The sequence below is a fragment of the Hylobates moloch genome, unplaced genomic scaffold (assembly GCF_009828535.3).
Source record: "Hylobates moloch isolate HMO894 unplaced genomic scaffold, HMol_V3 SCAFFOLD_12, whole genome shotgun sequence".
Taxonomy (NCBI): Eukaryota; Metazoa; Chordata; class Mammalia; order Primates; family Hylobatidae; genus Hylobates; species Hylobates moloch.
Window position 1 is genome coordinate 60,948,709 of NW_026652287.1, and position 20,555 is coordinate 60,969,263.

The 20,555-nt window shown below is 48.1% G+C and overlaps 1 protein-coding gene and 1 non-coding gene across 4 annotated transcripts in view; both read right to left on the reverse strand.

Annotated features, from left to right (window-relative positions):
• Positions 1–20,555, reverse strand: part of ANKRD27 (ankyrin repeat domain 27) — an 80,991-nt gene that overhangs the window by 12,425 nt on the left and 48,011 nt on the right. For all 3 annotated transcript variants that reach the window (XM_032170365.2, XM_032170369.2, XM_032170366.2), the window contains 8 exons: positions 20,403–20,485; positions 19,048–19,163; positions 17,914–18,006; positions 14,434–14,631; positions 11,530–11,589; positions 11,296–11,415; positions 9,339–9,383; positions 7,412–7,534 (listed from right to left, as the gene is read on the reverse strand). In XM_032170365.2, coding sequence (XP_032026256.1) covers positions 7,412–7,534; positions 9,339–9,383; positions 11,296–11,415; positions 11,530–11,589; positions 14,434–14,631; positions 17,914–18,006; positions 19,048–19,163; positions 20,403–20,485 — 838 coding nt within the window. The remainder of the gene's footprint in view (positions 1–7,411; positions 7,535–9,338; positions 9,384–11,295; positions 11,416–11,529; positions 11,590–14,433; positions 14,632–17,913; positions 18,007–19,047; positions 19,164–20,402; positions 20,486–20,555) is intronic.
• LOC116479781 (small nucleolar RNA SNORA68) lies at positions 87–218 on the reverse strand. The gene has a single exon (XR_004251087.1). It is a non-coding gene; the product is annotated as a small nucleolar RNA SNORA68 (small nucleolar RNA).

A 20,555-nucleotide genomic window follows, 5' to 3' on the forward strand; every position in this document is an offset into this window, starting at 1 on the left:
TCCTCCCACCTCAGCCTCCCAAAGTGCTGAGACTACAGGTGTATGCCACTGTGCCTGGCTAATTTCACTTTTTTTGTATTCACCAGGGCTGTAGAGCCTCCAAATTCACTTTGAGGGGCATGGCCACAGCCCCGCAAAGGCGATGAGATTCACTTGCTGTTTGCACCTCTGTTTAAACCACCACTCAAGAAACAGTGATTCTTGAGTTTAGGTGAGAGTAATTTTACTTTATGATGATTAAAAATGTTACCTCTTTTTAAAAAAATACTGTATGCTAAATTAAAGGCTGAATTTTACTATATGTAAATTATATCTCAAAAATAAAAAACAAAGAAGCTGGAAAACACACATGTGCACATACACACACACGCTAAATGAAATACCCTGCATATTTATCAGAATGGCTAAAGTTAAAAAGTCAAGGCTGGGCACAGTGGCTCATACCTGTAATCCCAACACTTTGAGAGTCCGAGGTGGGCGGATCACCTGAGGTCAGGAGTTCTAGACCATCCTGGCCAACATGGTGAAACTCCGTCTCTACCAAAAATACAAAAATTAGCTGGGTGTGGCGGCGCCTGCCTGTAATCCCGGCTACATTGCAGGCGTGCATTGGGCTATAGAATCGCTCGAACCCAGGAGGTGAAGGTTGCAGTGAGCCAAGATCGCACCACTGCACTCCAGCCTGGGTCACTGCAACCTCTGCCTCTCGAGTTCAAGCGAATTCTCCTGCCTCAGCCTCCTGAGTAGCTGGGATTACAGGCGTGTGCCACCACACCCGGCTGATTTTTGTATTTCTAGTAGAGACAGGGTTTTGCCATGTTGGCTAGGCTGGGCAACAGAGCGAGACTCCATCTCCAGAAAAAAAAAAAAAAAGTCAAAATACCAAATGTTGGCAGGGATGTGGAGCAACTGTAATGCTCACACCCTGCTGGAGGGAACAGAAACTACTCCAACCACTTTTGAAAACTGGCAGTTTCTTATAAGGTTAAACATATCCTCACTACATAATCCAGCAATTATACTCCTAGGTGTTTACCCAACAACGCGTATATCCACACAAAGGCCTGTACACAAATGTTCACGATGGCTTTATTTACAAATCCAGAAGCAGGAAAACTACTCAGATGTCCATCAACAGGTGAATGAAACAACAAATTCTGGTGTGTCCATCCAATCAACTACTATCCAGCAATGAACTCCTGCTCCAACATGGGTCTCAAAAGTATCCTGAGTCAAAGAAGCCAGACACAAAAAGGGACATGCGTTACAATTCCACTTACAAAAGATTCTAGAAAGTGTTAACTAATCCATGATGATGAAAAGCAGGTCAGGGGTTGCCTGGGAGAGGCGATGGGGGAATGGGGGAGTCAGAGCGGGGGGACGGCAAAGTCTCATAGGAAACTCTTGCAAGTGAGGGAAACGTTGTGTATCTTGATGGTGGTGATGGTTTCACAGGTTTATATATCTGTAAAACTTGCCAAATTGTATACTTTAAATACATATGCTTTATGTAAATATAAATTATAATTTATAAAATTATATTTCAATAAAATATTTTAAAACAAATTCTAAAACACCACTAGAGGCCGGGTGTGGTGGCTCACGCCTATAATCCCAGCACTTTGGGAGGCTGAGGCGGGAGGATCGCTTGGGCCCAGGAGTTCGAAACCAGCCTGGACAACACAGCCAAGATCCTGTCTCTACAAAAATAAAAAAATAGGCCGGCGAGGTAGCTTATGCCTGTAATCCCAGCACTTTGGGAGGCCGAGGCGGGTGGATCATGAGGTCAAGAGATTGAGACCATCCTGGCCAACATGGTGAAACTCTGTCTCTACTAAAAATACAAAAATTAGCTGGGCGTGGTGGCATGCACCTGTAGTCCCAGCTACTCAGGAAGCTGAGGCAGGAGAATTGCTTGAACCTGAGAGACAGAGGTTGCAGTGAGCCAAGATCGTGCCACTGCACTCCAGCCTGGTGACACAGCAAGACTCTGTCTCACAAAAATAAATAAATAAATAAATAAAATAAAATAGCCCAACATGGTGGTACATGCCTGTAGTCCCAACCATTTGGGAGGCTGAGGCAAAAGGATCCCTTGGGGCCCAGGAGTTTGAGGCTTCAGTGAGCTATGATTGCACCACTGCACTCTGGCCTTGGTGACAGACCAAGACTGTCTCTAAAAAAAAAAAAAAAATTAAGAAAAAGTTTAGGCCAGGCGTAGTGGCTCATACCTATAATCCCAGCACTTTGGGAGGCCGAGGCGGGCGGATCACTTGAGGTCAGGAGTTTGAGACCAGCCTGGCCAACATGGCAAAACCCTGTCTCTACTAAAAATACAAAAATTAGCCAAGTGTGGTGGCACGTGCCTGTAGTCCCAGCTACTTGGGAGGCTGAGGCAGGAAAATGTCTTGAACCCAAGAGGCAGAGGTTGCAGTGAGCTGCTATCACGCCACTGTACTCCAGCCTGGGCGACAGAGGGAGACTCTGTCTCAAAAAAGGAAAAAAAGAGTAATACATAAAACACCACTGGAGGCCTGGTGCAGTGTTTCATGCCTGTAATCCCAGCACTTTGGGAGGCTAAGACAGGAGGATCACTTGAGCCCAGGAGTCCCAAGCTGTTAGTGAGCTATGACTGTGCCATTGCACTCCAGCCTGGGTGACAGAGTGAAACCCCATCTCTAAAAATTAACAAAAAATAAAATTAAATTAAATTAAAATAAAATAAAATAAAAAAATAAAATTAAATTAAATTTAAAAACATCACTGGGCTAGAAGAGGATGGGGGGAGTGGATTTTCATTTAATCACAGACATGAAGCAGTTTAGTGCTATGTCTTTTTGAGAAATTACAAAAAGAGAATAAGAGGTTTAGAAGTACAGGAAACCTAAGACTTCATTCTAATTGAGTTCCACAGTATTTTACTGTGTAATTAAAGTGGGAAAACACAGGGAGGAGGAAAATGGCAAAAACAGCAGCAGCAGAGACGCAGCAATCTCGCCACACACAGGTACTGAGAGCCCGAGGGCTTCGTCACTTCCCATCAGATGCTAGGGAACACCATCTGCCTTTCTTAACCTGCATTTTCATAGCCGCCCATCTCGGGGAAATTGCGTTCTGAACCATGTGCATCCAGCAGCACGGGGCCAGGTCAAAAGGTGCATATCCCCAATGTACATGTTACCTCATAGCTGAAAAACGTGTGAGGGAAAACTTCAGTCATTTTCAATATCCTTAGAGTCACCCACGCTCAAGTTCTTTTTAGAAATGGTAAAATTATCCTACAATATAAAGGCTAACACCACTCTATCTATTTTGTAAAGTCAAACCCATTTTCTTTCTTTTGAGATGGAGTTTCACTCTTGTTCCCCAGGCTGGGGTGCAATGGCATGATCTCGGCTCACTGCAACCTCCGCCTCCTGGGTTCAAGTGATTCTCCTGCCTCAGCCTCCCGAGTAGCTGGGATTACAGGCATGCACCACCATGGCCAGCTAATTTTGTATTTTTAGTAGGGATGGGGTTTCTCCATGTTGGTCAGGCTGGTCTCGAACTCCTGACCTCAGGTGATCTACCTGCCTCGGCCTCCCAAAGTGCTGGGATTACAGGCGTGAGCCACTGTGCCCGGCCAAATTCATTTTCTTTTTTATTTTATATTTTATATTTTTAGTTTCTTAGAGACAGGGTCTTACTCTGTTGGCCAGGCTGGTCTCAAACTCCTGGCCTCAAGTGATCCTCCAGCCTCGGCCTCCCAAAGTGTTGGGATTACAGGTGTATGACACTGAGCCCAGCCTAATTCTCTTAGTATGGTACATACACATCTATAATTAGATAGCTAACACTGAATGCATGCTATGTATGCAATAGCATTTACAACTGCTTGAAAGAAGATGAAATACTGAGGTGTACACTTAACACAACACAGGCAGGATCTGTATGCTGAAAAAAATCACAAAATATTGATGAAAGAAGTCAAAGAAGGCCTAAATACTTGGAGAGTTGTACCATGTTCATGAAGACTCAACATACGTTGAGTCATATGATGTTATTTCTCCCCAGTTCATCTATAGCTTTAATGTAATTCCTATCAAAATCCGAGCAAGGTATTTTGTAGACATACAAAAGCTAATTCTAAAATTGATATAGCTCAGACCAGTCTGGGTACTATAAGAGTGAGTCAGTAAGTAAGTAAACAAGTAGGTAAATAGATAAATAAAATCTACATGGCAAGGCACAGGCCACAGAATAGCCAAAATATTCCTGGCAAAGAAGAATAAATTAGGAAGAATCATTCAATCCAATACTGAGGCTTACTACACAGCATCAGTAATCAAGACAGCGCAGTACTGGTAGGATGGGCCCATAGATCAACGTAGCAGAACAGAGAACCCAGAAATAGATCCACACAATCTATAGCCAACCGAGGTGCAAAGGCAAGTCACGCGAGGAAGGAGAGGCTTTTCAACAAATGGTGCTGGAGCAAGTGGACATTTGTAGGCAAGAAAAAAAAGAAGAACCTCAACCTAAATCTCACACTTTGAGTAAAAATTAACACAAATTGGATCACGGACTTAACTATAAAATACAAAATTATAACTTAAAAAAACAGGAGAAAGCTGGAAATCTAGAGCAAGGCAAAGAATTCTCAGACTTGACACCAGAAGTATAATCTATAAAAGGAAATATTGACAAACTGGATGTCTAAAAACCTTTTTCTCTGTGAAAGCCCATGTGAGGAGATTATAGACAAGCTATAGACTGAAAGAAAATATCTGCAAAGCACATATCTGACAAACATCCACATATCTAGAATATATAAAGAACTCTCAAAATTCAATGATAAAGCAAAAAACAAACCAATTAGAAAATGGGCAAAACAAATGAACAGATGTTTCACTGAAGAACATATACAGATGGCAAATAAGCACGTGAAAAGCTGTTCAACAGTATCAGCCATTAGAGAAATGCAAATTAAGGCCACACTGAGATAGTACTACACACCTATCTGAATGGCTAAAACAGAAAATAATGACCACACCCAGTGCTGGGGAGGAAGAGGAGAAACTGGATCACTCATACATCGCTGGTGGGCATGTAAAACGATACAGCCTGCTTGGGAGAAGACTGTCAGTTCCTTATAAAAATGAACGATGGAACTGCCGTGCAATGACCACATGACTTCGCAATTACACTCTTGGGCACTTATCCTAGAAAAATGAAAACTTGTGTTCTTACCAAAATGTCTACTTGAATGTTTGTTCGTGGCAGTTTTATTGATAATATTCCCCAAACTAGCAACAAACTACATGTCCTTGGACATTCCACAGTGAGTATATGCCACCATTAAACAAATGGAATGCCACCCCGCCATGGAGAAACAGACCTGATTCTAGGCAACAGTGTGGAATCAAATGGAGCAAAGAAAGCCAGTCCCAAAAGGTCATATGTATACTGTGTGATTACATTTATGTAACTTTTTTTTTTTTTTTGAGACGGAGTCTCGCTCTGTCGCCCAGGCTGGGGTGCAGTGGCGCGATCTCGGCTCACTGCAAGCCCCGCCTCCCGGGTTCACGCCATTCTCCTGCCTCAGCCTCCCGAGTAGCTGGGACTATGAGCGTCCGCCACCACACCCGGCTAATTTTTTGTATTTTTAGTAGAGACAGGGTTTCACCATGTTAGCCAGGATGGTCTCAACCTCCTGACTTCGTGATCGCCCGCCTCGGCCTCCCAAAGTGCTGGGATTACAGGCATGAGCCACTTATGTAACATTTTTGAAGTGGCAGGATTAGAGAAATGGAGAACAGGTGAGTGGTTGCCAGGGGTTGGGGATGGTGGGGTGGGCGTGGCAGGGAGAGAGGTGGGTGTGGCTGTAAGAGGGCAGCTTGAGTGATTGGACTTGTGATGAGAGAAGTGTTCTTGCAGGTGACAGACACATGCTGCGTCTTGATGGTGGTGATGGCTTCACAGGTTTTACACGTGTAAATGCTCACCAAATTGTATAAATACATAGACTTTATTGTCTGTGAATTATACTTCAATAAAGGATTTAAAGACCAATTCTAAAACACTGGGCTAGAAAAGAATGGCGGGTTAGGTTTTAATCAAGGATATAAAGCAGTTTAGTGTTGTGTCTTTTTGAGACATTACAAAACAAGAATAAGAGGCTGTAAAAGAACAAGGAGGCCAGGCGCAGTGGCTCACACCTGTAATCCCAGCACTTTGGGAGGCTGAGGTGGGCGGATCACTTGAGGTCAGGAGTTTGAGACCAGCCTGGCCAACATGGTGAAACCCTGTCTCCACTAAAAATACAAAAAATTAGTCAGGCGTGGTGGTGGGTTCTGTAGTCCCAGCTACTCAGGAGGCTGAGGCAGGAGAATCGCTTCAACCCAGGAGGCAGAGGTTGCAGTGAGCCGAGATCGCCCGACAGAGCAAGACTCTATCTCAAAAAATAAAAAATAAAAAAAATTTAAAAAAAAGAACAAGGAGTATAAAAAAGTATCTGTCACAGAAAATATCTTGAATGTGACAGTGGATACATAAACCTACACATGTGGCACAACTATACAGAACTAAATACACACATACACACACACACACACGAGAACAAGCAGAACTGGGGAAATCTGAACTAAGATCCACAGATTGCATCAATGTTGATATCCTGGCTGTGATTCTGCACCATAGTTTTGCAAGGATGAGGGGAAAGCTGGGAGAGGGTTTGGGGATTTCTCTGCACTTGGAGGGAGAGTCCCCACGAAGAGTGAACTCACCTGAGTAAAAGCAGCAGCAGAACATGCATGCAGCTTCCCTGGGGGGCTTTAGGTACCTGGAAGGAGACCCTCGAGCATCTGTTCATAAGCTCCTGCCACGGGACTCAGGGGCCCAGATAGCAGCCAAAACGCTAATCACAGGACACATCTCTGCTCACTTACCTGCCACGCAGGGAGCTGGCACCCGCCCTAGGCTAATGAGTCCCACCATATCTTGGGGAACACCTATTCACAGTCACGTAGAACAGTAATTATCTGGCTGAGAAATCGATAACTTTCCTGAGGGAAAAAGGAAGAATTTGCTGGCCAGGAGCAGTGGCTCACGTCTGTAATCCCAGCACCGTGGGAGGCTGAGGCAGGAGGATCGCTTGAGCCTGGGAGGTCGAGACCAGCCTGGGCAACACAGAAAGGCCGAGTCTCTACAAAAAGAAACAAATTAGCCAGGTGTGGTGGTGCATGCCTGTGGTCCCAGCTAGTCAGGAGACTGAGGTGGGAAGATCATTTGAGCCTAGGCGGTTGAGGCTGCAGTAGGCCATGACTGTACCACTGCACTCCGGCCTGGGTGACAGAACGACACCCTGTCTCAAAAAAAAAAAAAAAAAATTGCCTATGTTCCCCGACCTCCACCAACAGAAACAAAGCCGAACCTTCTGAGCTGGGGCACACTTGGGGCACTGGCACAATGGGTGACAGAATTCGGGGTCCGCTGCACTGACAGTGTCCTCCGCATCCTCCAGGTCCTCCTCTGTCCACTCCAACAGGTAACGCACCTGGTGATGGACAGTAAGGGAAACAGGAACACATCCTCAGTGTCTTCGCATGCACAGTATCTTAAACACACACTGTCAACCGTTCCCAATCAGGGCCCAGCTTCCTTCCCCAACCCCACAGCCATTTATAACCAGCTTCTGCTCCCTCATGAAGCCTTCCTCAGTCTTTCCACTTCAGAGCTTATGCCAGAGATTCTTTTCTTCTGTCATAAAGAAGGGCAGGCAGGTCAGTGCTGCCTCAGGGTGATGGCTTTAAAACTCTAATTCTAGGGCTGGGCGCAGTGGCTTATAGGTGTAATCCCAGCATTCTGCGAGGCAGAGGCCAGAGAATCGCCTGAGCCCAGGAGTTCAAGGCTACAGTGAGACATGATCACACCACAGCACTCCAGCCTGGGCAACAGAGCAAAACTGTCTCAAAAAAATAAACCCACCCTGGTCCTAGGGCACTTAGTGAGCACCTCACTCCCTCCTCCATTAAAAGTGGAAGATACGGCCAGGCATGGTGGCTCACGCCTGTAATCCCAGCACTTTGGGAGGCCTAAGCGGGCAGATCACCTGAGGTCAGGAGTTCGAGCCCAGCCTGGCCAACATGGTGAAACCCAGTCTCTGCTAAAAATACAAAAATTAGCCAGGTGTGGTGGCGCATGCCTGTAGTCCCACCTTCTCAGGAGGCTGAAGCAGGAGAATCGCTTGAACCCAGGAGGTGGAGGTTGCAGTGAGCTGAGATGATGCCACTGCACTCCTGGACGACAGAGCAAGACTCCGTCTCAAAAAAAAAAAAAAAAAGTAGAAGACGCAGTCCTTTCAGGGGGCCAAAGGCAAGCTAGGGGAACCTGTCCGTCAGAATCTAAGGAAGGCTGTCTCCACTGTCCACTCATTTCACTCAGATGTACCTAATGGTTAGGACAGACGCCTTCCTTCAAGCCACAACATTCTCTTCAGGTGCCAGCCCAGGGCCGGCGGCTCCATCTCATCCAGATACCTGCTTATGACTCCTCGGAGCCCCAAGCCTCAGGCCCCCTCTCGTGGCCCAGGAATCCCAGCCGACCACAGCTTCTGCAGAGCGTCACAAACACCACTGGGCTCTGCCTTCACCTCTCTACTTCCTCCTCTCCCTAAAACGGTGCCCTCTCTTAAAACCAAGCTGCCTTCCTTGCATACTGGCTAGTGGGCCTGGGCTCTGAGCCCACACTCTGTGCCCCGGATGTGGTCTCTGGTCTTGGCAATGTCTCACCAAACTCCTGGAATATGGACATCTGAAAGGCAGGGCCCATGCTCGCTATGTGCCTGTATGTTGATCTGCCTCATTACTTGTCAGGAAAATGTAACATCGCCATTACCAAATATGCATTAAACATACCGCCCTCTGCACAAAATAAAGAGTCCACATGGCCCGAAACTGAACTGGAGACAAGAAACACAGGTGGGTGGCTGTTTTAAGCTAGAACAAGCTTTTTATAATAAAAAGCACTTCTAAAGCTGGGCATGGTGGCTCACACCTGTAATCACACAAGCACTTTGGGAGGCCAAGGCAGGAGAATCGCTTGAGGCCCGGAGTTCATCAGACTGGGCAAAATAGCGAGACTCTATCGCTACAAAAAATTTGTTTATGATTAGCCAGGCATGGCCGCGCACAACTGTGGTCCCAGCTATTCAAGAGGCTGAGGCAAGAGGTTCACTTGAGTCCAGGAGTTCAAGGCTGCAGTGAGCCATGATCACGCCACTGCACTCCAGCCTGGGTGACAGAACAAGACCTTGTCTCTAAAAAATAAAAATGAAATAAAAAGCACTTCTAAAAACTCACCATTTCTAGATCTCCATCAGCAACTGCTCTTAAAAGTTTTTCTACCTTAATAAAAGGAACAAGAAAGTTAGAAAAATGATTTCAATAATAAAATAATAATAGAAATAATATAAACATTCTGAAAACCTATTGGCTTGATTTGTCGAGTTTTAACATCTGATTTAGTATTTTTTTTTTTTTTGAGATGGAGTTTCGCTCTTATTGCTCAGGCTGGAGTGCAATGGCGCAATCTCAGCTCACCACAACCTCTGCCTCCCAGGTTCAAGTGATTCTCCTGCCTCAGCCTCCCTAGTAGCTGGGATTATAGGCATGTGCCACCACGCCCGGCTAATTTTTTTTGTATTTTTAGTAGAGACAGGGTTTCTCCATGTTGGTCAGGCTGGTCTTGAACCCCCGACCTCAGGTGATCCGCCCACCTCAGCCTCCCAAAGTGCTGGGATTACAGGCGTGAGCCACCACGCCCAGCTGATTTAGTATCCTGTAAACGTGTCCCTAAAACTGCTCAGAGAGAGCATCCTAGGAAGTTGCTGGTGTCACAGAACCCACTGCCATTTAGGGAATATAAACTGTAACTTCATCCACGTGGAAAGGTAAGGCCATGGTCGCCTTGGAGCACAAGTCCTTCCTAAGATGCCAGCCACCCCTGTGATTTAGAAAAATACACTTAGCTAAGTGCAGTGGCTCAGCCTGTAATCCCAGCACTTGGGAGGCCATCCCCAGGAGTTTGAGGTTGCAGGGAGCTATGACTGTACCACTGCACTCCAGCCCGGGTGACACAGTGAGACCCTGTCTCAAAAAAAAAGAAATACTGAACTCAGCTCTCAATATCTGCCAGCTGGGGCACCATGAGGGTGGACACTCCTTGCAGGGACAACTTCAGTTCTCCGTTAGACTTTGGACCGTGTCTCTTGGCTTTCTCTGCTGTGGTTTTGCACGGAGCTAAGCTTACTTGGTCCTCCAAGGGCATGTCATGGCTTGTGGGTAGTGGGATACTATGATAGGGTCAGTGAGGGTTCAGCACTCATGGGCGGGCCATCAAAGGTGGTACATCCATTCAACAGTCCACTCCTCAGCGAAAGAATGAGGCAGATCTGGCCGGGCATGGTGGCTCACGCCTGTAATCCCAGCACTTTGGGAGGCCGAGGTGGGCGGATCACCTGAGGTCAGGAGTTCGTGACCAGCCTGGCCAACATGGCAAAACTCCATCTCTACTAAAAAAAATATATATAAAAATTAGCCAGGTGTGGTGGCAGGTGCCTGTAATCCTTACTACTCAGGAGACTGAGACTGGAGAATTGCTTGAACCCAGGAGGTGGAGGGTGCAGTGAGCCAAAATCGCACCACCACACTCCAGGTTGGGTGACAGAGCAAGACTCCATCTCAAAAAAAAAAAAGAATGAGGCAGATCTATTGTGCTGACACTGAACAAGCTCTAAGGTAAGTTAAATGAAAAACAACAACAACAAAAGAAAAAAAACAGGCCATCAATGAGCTTTTGCAAAATGCAAGGTGGACATGCATGTGAATGTCTACATAAACTTTGCAAGAAGTCAGGACAACATCAGGTTCTCAACAGAGGTGCTTATGGAGTGGGGATGGAAGGCAGAGAATGCTATGCAGATACCTTCTAAAATGATCTGAAATCAGCGGACCCCTGCATGACCTGACTTGTCTTTTTCTCAGCCTATCCTCTCTCCAATACACAAACGCACTCTACCACACTAACTGCTGCTCAGGGAGTGGTCCACGAAAGGCACAACAAAGTATACAGCACCGTGAGATGCCGCTGGGCCGAGCTTGAAGGCACCGACCTCGGCCACCGCACAGCAGCAGCAGCCCCAGCACAGGCAGGCAGGCTGAGAGGGCAGCCCTCATCAGGCCATGGCTCTTCAGCTGGACACCACTGCCCAGGGCCACCAAGGCCTGCCCTCCCCCGCCCTCCCTCTGGAAGCCTCACCTCTCTGTAGTCCTTCTTGGTCTCCTCCTGCCTTGAGCTGGCTGACATGGAGGAGAAGCTGGAAGTGGAAGACTCTTGGCTGATGGAGTCCACGGAGCGCTGCGGGGACTGCACAGGGGCCTGCAGCCAGGGAGCGCCGACGAGAGAGAAGACAGGGCACACGGACACATGAGGGCCAGAGAAGGCGCCCTTGGTCTCCAAGGTAACCCGACTCACTCAGCCCGGCTGACTTACCTCAGACGACTTCTGCCTCCTCTCGAAGGACAGGTGATAGGCTTCCATTACAGACAGAATCTAGGGGGACAAGGGGGATGCCAACAGTACCCAGTGAGATGGGGGTCGTCTCGGCACAGCGCCATCACCCACACGTCCCACTGCCGGCCTAGCTCCTCAGAATGTCAGTGCAGTGAGCCTTAGGTCACGTCGCCCAGTCGCACCCTCGGATGGACAGAAAAACCAAGACCCAGAGCGGGTGGGAACTTACGCACGATCACCCCAAAGTCGGGGCTTCCTCCCATCATGGCCTCTCCTGTCCCGTGGGAGGGCTCAGGGCTTCCCATGCAAGGGATACGAGAAGCCAGACCCGCATGGAGCCTGAAAGGTGACTGCATCCAGCCCCCAGGCCTGTCTGTCCACAGGCATGAGGTGTGGCCTTTCCTCCAGCACCCACAGGTCTCAAGCAGCAACAGCTCAGAGCCAAGCCGAGAAGGCAGCCTCTCCTTTCCTCTGCAGATCTTCCTCTGGAAGGGCCTTTGGTAAACAAACGCCACAGCAATAGAACCCTCCTCCCAAGGCATCCCAGCAGCCCAGGCCATGGTGGCACTGCTCAGCCCAGTCAGCTCTGCCTGCCAGAAAGCTGCAACCTTTGCAGTATTCGGGGGTATAGCTGGAGACCCCTGAAGCCAGAAACAGGGATCTAACCCTTCACAAACTGTGCTTTACTGTAGATCTTACGCTGTGTCCCTGCCACACATGAAAAAAATAATTTAAAAAAAAAAAAAAGAGGGAAGCCGGGCGAGATGACCCATACCTGTAATCCCAGAACTTTGGGAGGCCGAGGCGGGCAGATCACTTGAGGTCAGGAGTTCAAGACCAGCCTGGCCAACATGATGAAACCCCATCTCTACTAAAAATATAAAAAAAAAAGTAGCTGGGCTTGGTGATGCACACCTATACCTCCCAGCTACAAGGGAGGCTGAGACAGGAGAATCGCTTGAACCTGGGAGGCGGAGGTTGCAGTGAGCCAAGATCATGCCACTGCACTCCAGCCTGGGCGACAGAGCGAGACTCCATCTCAAAAAAAAAAAAAAACAATAAAAAAGAAAGATGAAAGCAGGGGCGGTGGCCCACACCTATAATCCCAGAACTTTAGGAGGCCAAGGCGGGCAGATCACTTGAGGTCAGGAGTTTGAGACCAGCCTGGCCAACATGGTGAAACTCCATCTGTATAAAAAATACAAAAATTAGCTGGGTGTGGTGGCGCATACCTGTAGTCCCAGCTACTCAAGAGCTGAGGTGGGAGGATGGCTTGAGCCCAGGATGCAGAGGTTGCAGTAAGCTGAGATCGCACCACTGTACTCCAGTTTGGGCAATACAGCCAAACCTTGTCTCAAAAAAAAAAAAGAGAACAGAAGTAAACTTTTGGAGGTGATGGATATGTTTATGGCGTAGATGGTGGTAATGGTTTCATGGATGTCCACTCATCTCTAAACTCATCAAGTTGTATACACTGACTACACACAGCTTTCTGTATGCCAATCACACCTCAATAAAGAGGTTTAGAGAAAACAAAAATAAAAACAAATTCAAACTGTGCTACTCCCAGAATAAGATGTAAACAAACTGAAAGAACAACCTAGAAGAGCTAGAAATTATAAAAGGGAGCCAGTAAAACATCAAAAGGCAGAAAGCTGGCCAGGCACAGTGGCTCACGCCTGTAATGCCAGCACCTTGGGTGGCAAAGGCGAGAGGATCACTTGAGGCCAGGAATTTAAGACAAGCCTGGGCAACACACTAAGATCGCATCTCTATTACTTTTATAAAATCATATATTTTGGGGCTGGGCGCAATGACTCACACCTGTAATCCCAGCACTTTGGGAGGCCAAGGTGGGTGGATCACCTGAAGTCAGGAGTTCAAGACCAGCCTAGCCAACATGGTGAAACCCCATCTCTACTAAAAATACAAAAAATTAACCAGGTGTGGTGGCGGGCGCCTGTAATCCCGGGTACTTGGGAGGCTGAGGCAGGAGAATCACCTGAACCTAGGAGGTGGAAGTTGCAGTGAGCCGAGACTGTGCCACTGCACTCCAGCCTGGGCAACAGAGCGAGACTCCATCTCAAAACAACAAAAAAAATTAAATATTTTTGTAAAAAGGCAGAAAGTCAGGCCTGTACAAAGGGGGCTCCCCTAGAGACCTGGATTGGAACAGAATCCCTCAGGGGAGCCTCAGCTTGCAGATATTCTGGATGCCCATGCTGGGGTCTCCATTTCACAGGGCCCTGTGCTCGCCCTCGTCAGTCTGCCACACGCCTCTCTAACGATGCCATTCACCAGCTCTGCTGCCGGGAGACGAGAGTGCAGAGAACTGGCCTCTGTGAGCCACCCCCAAGCCCCACTGACTTGCGAGAGAGGAGCACTTCACAACATGCTCCCCAAACTATGTCTCCAGAAATTACTACCAGAAAAAGGTGAGCTCATTAACAAATTATGTATGAAAGAAACCATACTCAATGATGTCCAGAACTGGCCGAGTCTCAACAAAGATTCTAGGCAATGAAGGTGAAGCACCGGGAAAAGAGAGTTCCAACACATCCTGCTCCCTCCCCAGTTCCTGCCCCTGCAGAGCCTCGTTTCTACCCCCTCCATTTGCCAATAAATCAATAGCACTCAGCAGCCAGAACAAACTCTGCCTGCAGGAGTTCCTGGAACAACCCTGAGAAAAACGCCCACTCAAACCAAAAATAACATAAATCAGTAAAACCCATTAATGATGACGTCCCACATGCGGCAGAAAGGGTGCAAGCCAAGTCTGCCCTCAGGCAATAATGCACAATTTGTCTAGGAGGCCAAGACCTAAGCTACGGACATCGACCTTCTTTCAAAGTCATCTTGCCCCTCAGAGATGGGAAGAGCTACCTTTGAGTTTAATGCACACTTGAGGGGCGTCTCCTTCAGTCTGTTCTGGATCTCGGTGGACGCTCCGTTCTGCAGCAATGTCTCTATGACGCCTTGGTAGCCCCAGCGGGCAGCAATGTGTAGAGGGGTGTCTCCTTTCTCATTGCCAATGTCAAGTCTGCACGACTCCACGTCGTAGTAAACCAGAGCCTTCACACACTGCAAAGAGATGGGGAAACGGCATCGCTCATGGATGTACCAAGCCTCGACAAGGCCTGTGCTCTCCTCAACCTCCTCACCAAGCAAATGTGCAGTAACAGACAGAACTCAGAGGTGTCACAGTATCTGATCAGGACACCTCATTCTCATTCTTTTTTTTTTTTTTCTTTTTCTTTTTTTGAGACAGGATCTCTCTCTGTTATCCAGGCTGCAGTGCAGTGATGCAATAATAGCTCTCTGCAGCCTTGAACTCCTGGGCTTAAGCGATCCTCCCGCCTCAGCCTCCCAAGCAGCTGGGACTACAAGCATGCACCACCATGCCTGGATGTTTTTTTTTTTATTTATTTATTTTTTTTTTTGTAGAGACGGGGTCTCGCTCTGTTGCCCAGGCAGACCTCAAACTCCTGGGCTCAAAAAATCCTCCCACCTCAGCCTCCCACAGTGCTGGAATTATAGATGTGAGCCACTGTGCTCAGCCAGGACACCTCATGCTTTCAAAAGGATGAAACTGCCAATCAATAAGAAGTGGCTGCAAAAACTGTGATGTCTCCATGTACAGAACAGAGTTACCACAGCAGGCCTGAGACTGCTAACCACTGAGAGGCCTGCTTGCAAGACTGCCTGTCAGCCTGAAACGTTCTACGGGTGCCTGGATGTGGGGAGTGTTCCCAAAATTCCCTAACTGATTAGGTGGCTCACACTGAGTCTGAATTGTTTTATACAATGTGGTTTATGCTGAATGCCCGAGTTTCTTCTGGGAGTATGGCATTTTGGTACACGCTGTCCACAATGTGCTTATGGGACTAGCCTTCATTAACTCTTGGGGACTGAGTTCCTAATGAGCCTCCCGAGTGGCCCACACTTCCTGTGTGTTGCTCCAACTCACTGCTGGAAGAACTGAGCCCATCCTGTGTGGCTCCATGAAAAGAAACTGGTTTTTTGTTTTTTTTTTTGAGGCACAGTCTTGCTCTGTCACCTAGGCTGGAGTACAGCGGCACAATCTCAGCTCATTGCAACCTCCGCCTCCTGAGTTCAAGTGATTCTCCCACCTCAACCTCCTGAGTAGCTGGGATTATAGGTGTGTGCCACCACACACAGCTAATTTTTGTATTTTTTTTGGTAGAGACGGGGTTTCACCATGTTGGCCAGGCTGGTCTTGAACTCCTGACCTCAGGCAATTTGCCGGCCTTGGTCTCCCAAAGTGCTGGGATTACAGGTGCCAGCCACTGTGCCCAGCCGAGAGAGAGAGAGAGCTCACCCCTGCTCTCCTCTGGACTCCACCACATGCTTGTTCCCTTTGCTGATGTTGTTCTGTGTCCTTCTGCTGTAACAAACCACAGCTGCAAGTGTGACTATATGCTGAGTTCTGTGAGTCCTCCCAGCAAATGGCTGAGCCCAGGGGTGGTCTTGGAGACCACTGACACGACACACAATAGATCACTGCAGCTATTAAAGAATGTGCTAGATGGCCAGGCATGATGGCTCACGCCTGTAATCCCAGCACTTTGGGAGGCTGAGGCAGGCGGATCAATTGAGGTCAGGAGTTCAAGACCAGCCTGGTCAACACGGTAAAACCCCGTCTCTACTAAAAATAAAAAAATTAGCTGGGTGTGGTGGTATGTGCTTGCAGTCCGAGCTACTTGGGAGGCTGAGGCAGGAGAATCGCTTGAACCCGGGAGGCAGAGGTTGCAGTGAGCTGAGATCGCGCCACTGCACTCCAGCCTGGGCAACAGAGCAAGACTCCGTCTCAAAAAACAAACAAACAAACAAAAAAAGAACAGAATGTGCTAGATCAACAGGGACTGACCTAGAGAATTTCTGTAATGTAGAGCTGAGTTAGGAAAGCAAGTGGCACAAAAGCATACAGGGCATGGTGTCATCTTCATACATCAACCACCTGGCCAGGCCTGAGCCCCACACACGTGTGTAAATCTATCCATATATCACTACGGAGAGAAGCCAGAGGGAGGGTGGGTAGGAAAAAATAAGCACATAGTGGTGAAACAGGACGTGAAAATGGAAATTATGCAATTCTTGGATATTATTATAAAAGTGAACCAGGAGTGGTGGCTCATGCCTGTATTCCCAGAACTTTGGAAGGCTGAGGTGGGAGGATTACTTGAGTTCAGGAATGTAAGACCATCCTGGGCAACATGGCGAAACCCCTTCTCTACAAAAATATAAAAATTAGCCAGGCGTGGTGGTGTGTACCTTTAGTCCCAGGGGAAGCTGAGGTGGGAGGATGGCTTGAACCAGGAGGCTAAGGCTGCAGTGAGCCAAAATCATGCCACTGCACTCCAGCCTGGGCAACAGAACAAGACCTTGTCTCAAAAAAAATTTGTTTTTCTAATTTTAAAAAGTAAAAAATAAAGGCCAGGTGCGGTGGCTCACTCCTGTAATCCTAGCACTTTGGGAGACTGAGGTGGGCAGATCACCTGGGGCCAGGAGATCCAGACCAGCCTGGCCAACATGGTGAAACCCCGACTTTACTAAAAATACAAAAATTAGCTGGGTGTGGTGGCACACACCTGTAATCCTAGCTACTCGGGAGGCTAAGGTGGGAGAATCGCTTGAACTCGGAAGGAGGAGGTTGCAGTGAGCCAAGATCCCATCACTGCACTCCAGCCTGGGTGCCAGAGTGAGTCCCTGTCTCAAAAATAAATAAATAATAAGTAAATAATAAAAACAGGAAATGTAAAAACTGAATATGTACACAAGTAAGAACCAGATGGTAGCAAGGATAAATGAAAATGATTTGACTTCAGGATAAGATAATGAGTGGCTTGTTTTAAACTTTGTTACTTCAATATGGCATCTGTAATATATTAAACATTCTTTCCTTTTTTTTTTGAGATGGAGTCTCACTGTCACCCAGGATGGAGTACAATGATGCGATCTTGGCTCACTGCAACCTCCGCCTCCCAGGTTCAACTGATTCTCAAGCCTCAGACTCCCGAGTCGCTGGGATTACAGGTGCCCACCACCACGCCCAGCTAATTTTTGTATTTTTAGTTGAGACGGGGTTTCACCATGTTGATCTCAGATGTTCATCACTCCTGATCTCAGATGTTCTGCCCACCTCAGCCTCCCAAAGTGCTGGGATTACAGGCGTGAGCCACCATGCCTGGCCTAACATTCTTTCATATTAAAAAAATTTACACACCCAATGTTCCAATAATTATCGACACAAAATACATTAATGAGAAATCCCGACTTCTCTACGAGTGGGAAAGGGTGAACACAGCCCCCCACCCCCTCCCGGGAACAGCAAGAGCCACTCACGTCCTCGTGGCCGTAGGTGCAGGCCAGGTGGAGTGGCGTATTCCCGTTGTTGTCCTGCACTTCCGCGCTGGCTTTGTAGTGCAGCAGCAGCAGCTGTGGAGATAAAGGAAAGCGATGAGCAGGGCACAGCCGGCTCCCTGGGAGGCCCGGTCTCCAGTCTTAGCAGGGGAGGTCATTTACTTCCATCTTCAATCTTATTTATGCTACTATTCAAATTAAACCAACACCCATCCTTCCTGACAGTTTAGAGACTGAAGAAAAACGTCTAAAGCCCCACCTTTTCTTCCCCCAGATGATCAGGAAGTTTTTCTTTTTTTTTTTTTTTTTTTTTTTTTTTTGAGACGGAGTCTCGGTCTGTCGCCCAGGCTGGAGTGTAGTGGCGCAATCTCGGCTCACTGCAAGCTCCGCCTCCCGGGTTCATGCCATTCTCCTGCCTCAGCCTCTCCGAGTAGCTGGGACTACAGGCACCCGCCACCACGCCCGGCTAATTTTTTGTATTTTTAGTAGAGACGGGGTTTCACCGTGGTCTCGATCTCCTGACCTCGTGATCCACCCGCCTCAGCCTCCCAAAGTGCTGGGATTACAAGCGTGAGCCACCGCACCCGGCCTAGGAAGTTTTTCTTTTTAGAGAGAGGGTCTCATTCTGTCTCCCAGGCTGAAGTGCAGTGGCATGATCATTGCTCACTACAGCCTCGACCTGCTGGGCTCTGGCAAACCTCCTGCATCAGCCTCTCAAGTTGCTGGGACTATAGGCACACACCATCATGCCCAAATAATTAAAAAAAAAATGTTTTTTTTGGTAGAGGCAGGGTCTCCCTAGGTTGCTCAGGCTGGTCTTGAACTCCTGGGCTCAAGCGATCCTCCTGCTTTGGGCTCCCAAAGCACTGGGATTACAGGTGTGAGCTACTACATCCGGCCAGGAAGTTTCAAATCCAAACCTAACGATCTTGTCCAAGAGACCCAGAAAGTCCTTGTACTCCCTGACTACTGCTGCAGCAGAGCTGGTGTGGAACGAGGGGGGCACAGCACCAGGAGACGGGGGTGCAGGGTAGCCAGCATGACCGTACAGTCACCGCGCAGAACCAAGCTCACAGGAGCAAAGCGACAGCCCGTCACAAAGGCACCACTGCTCACCGTCACGCTCTGGTAGCCCTTCTGACAGGCCAGGTGGAGCGGAGTGGCCCCGTGGTAGTCTGTGGCATTTACCACGGCGCCCTTGGAAACCAGGAGGTCGATGAGGGATGCCTGCCCTGCAGAGCAGAAGGACATCACGATGGAGAAGGCACAGAGGCCTTCCACACCTTAACTATAAAACCACAACACTATTGCACCCTCCTAGTCCTGGGCATGAAACACACGGTAGATACTTTTTCTGCTAGAGAGGAACTACAGCTAATATTAAGTAAGGCTCTGCAGACTCTGGACACGTTGGGGTGGGCCTTGGAGGGGACCCAGCGAAAGCCCACCTCTCAGCAATAAAAAATAATGGAAAAGAGCCCTAGACTTCCAGAGGCTCCATGACTGATCAGTTCATAAGATGGAATATTATGCAGCCACTAAAAAATACTGACAAGTAAACATATTCTTACATAGTGCCAAGAGAAAACTAGCACACAACAGAGTATCATGAGCCCTAGAGCACCGCACACTTTATGCATCCACACAAGCATGCAGACACCCCAGACACTCACCAATCACAACGACCTCTGGGAGACAGGGATGGCTGGGGACTCTGGAGGACCTTATGTTTTCTATCTTGAATGTGCACTTTATTTTATTTATTTATTTATTTATTTATTTATTTATTTATTTATTTATTTATTTGTTGAGGCAGAGTCTCGCTCAGCCACCCAGGCTGGAGTGCGGTGGTGCTATCTCAGCTCACTGCAACCTCCACCTTCCAGGTTCAAGCGATTCTTCTGACTCAGCCTCCCAAGAAGCTGGAATCATGGGCATGAGCCACCATGCCAGGCTAATTTTTGTATATTTTGTAGAGACAGGGTTTCTCCATGTTGGCCAGATTGGTCTCAAATGTCTGACCTCAAGTGATCTGCCCACCTCGGCCTCCCAAAGTGCTGGGATTACAGGCATGAGCCACCATGCCCAGCCAAATGTATACTTTAAAAGACAATAATAATATTTTTTAAAGGCAGGGCCACAAGAATTGCAAGCTGACGATTCTGAGACCGTTATTGTAGTTCAGATTCAAGCCTTCCCTTGCTGGGCCCCCAGCCTGGGGCAGCGTTAAGCAGTGTTTCCATGCCGTGGGAACCACGCAGGGGGGCTCACCCAGCGCAGGAGGCAGCAGGCTGGCCGTCAAGGCCTGTGGAACATTTGCTCCTCTTCTCCTTTCCGCCCTTGGAGGGTGGACCCACGATGCAGCCCCAACTGCCAACCCCCAGCCCATCTGCCAGGCCTCTCTGCTAGGTCACCTTGGGCACCATCCCTTTGCTGTGACAGCCCCTAGGGGCCAGCCCAGGACCACATACCACAGAGAGCAGCCACATGGAGAGGGGTGTGCCCCCTGTCGTCTCTGGAGAATGGAGTGACAACTGAAGGATCATTCAACCTCCTAAAATACAGAAAGAGGCAGAAAACTACACAGGGGAATGGCACAGCAAAGCCTCTCCCTGACCAAGTAG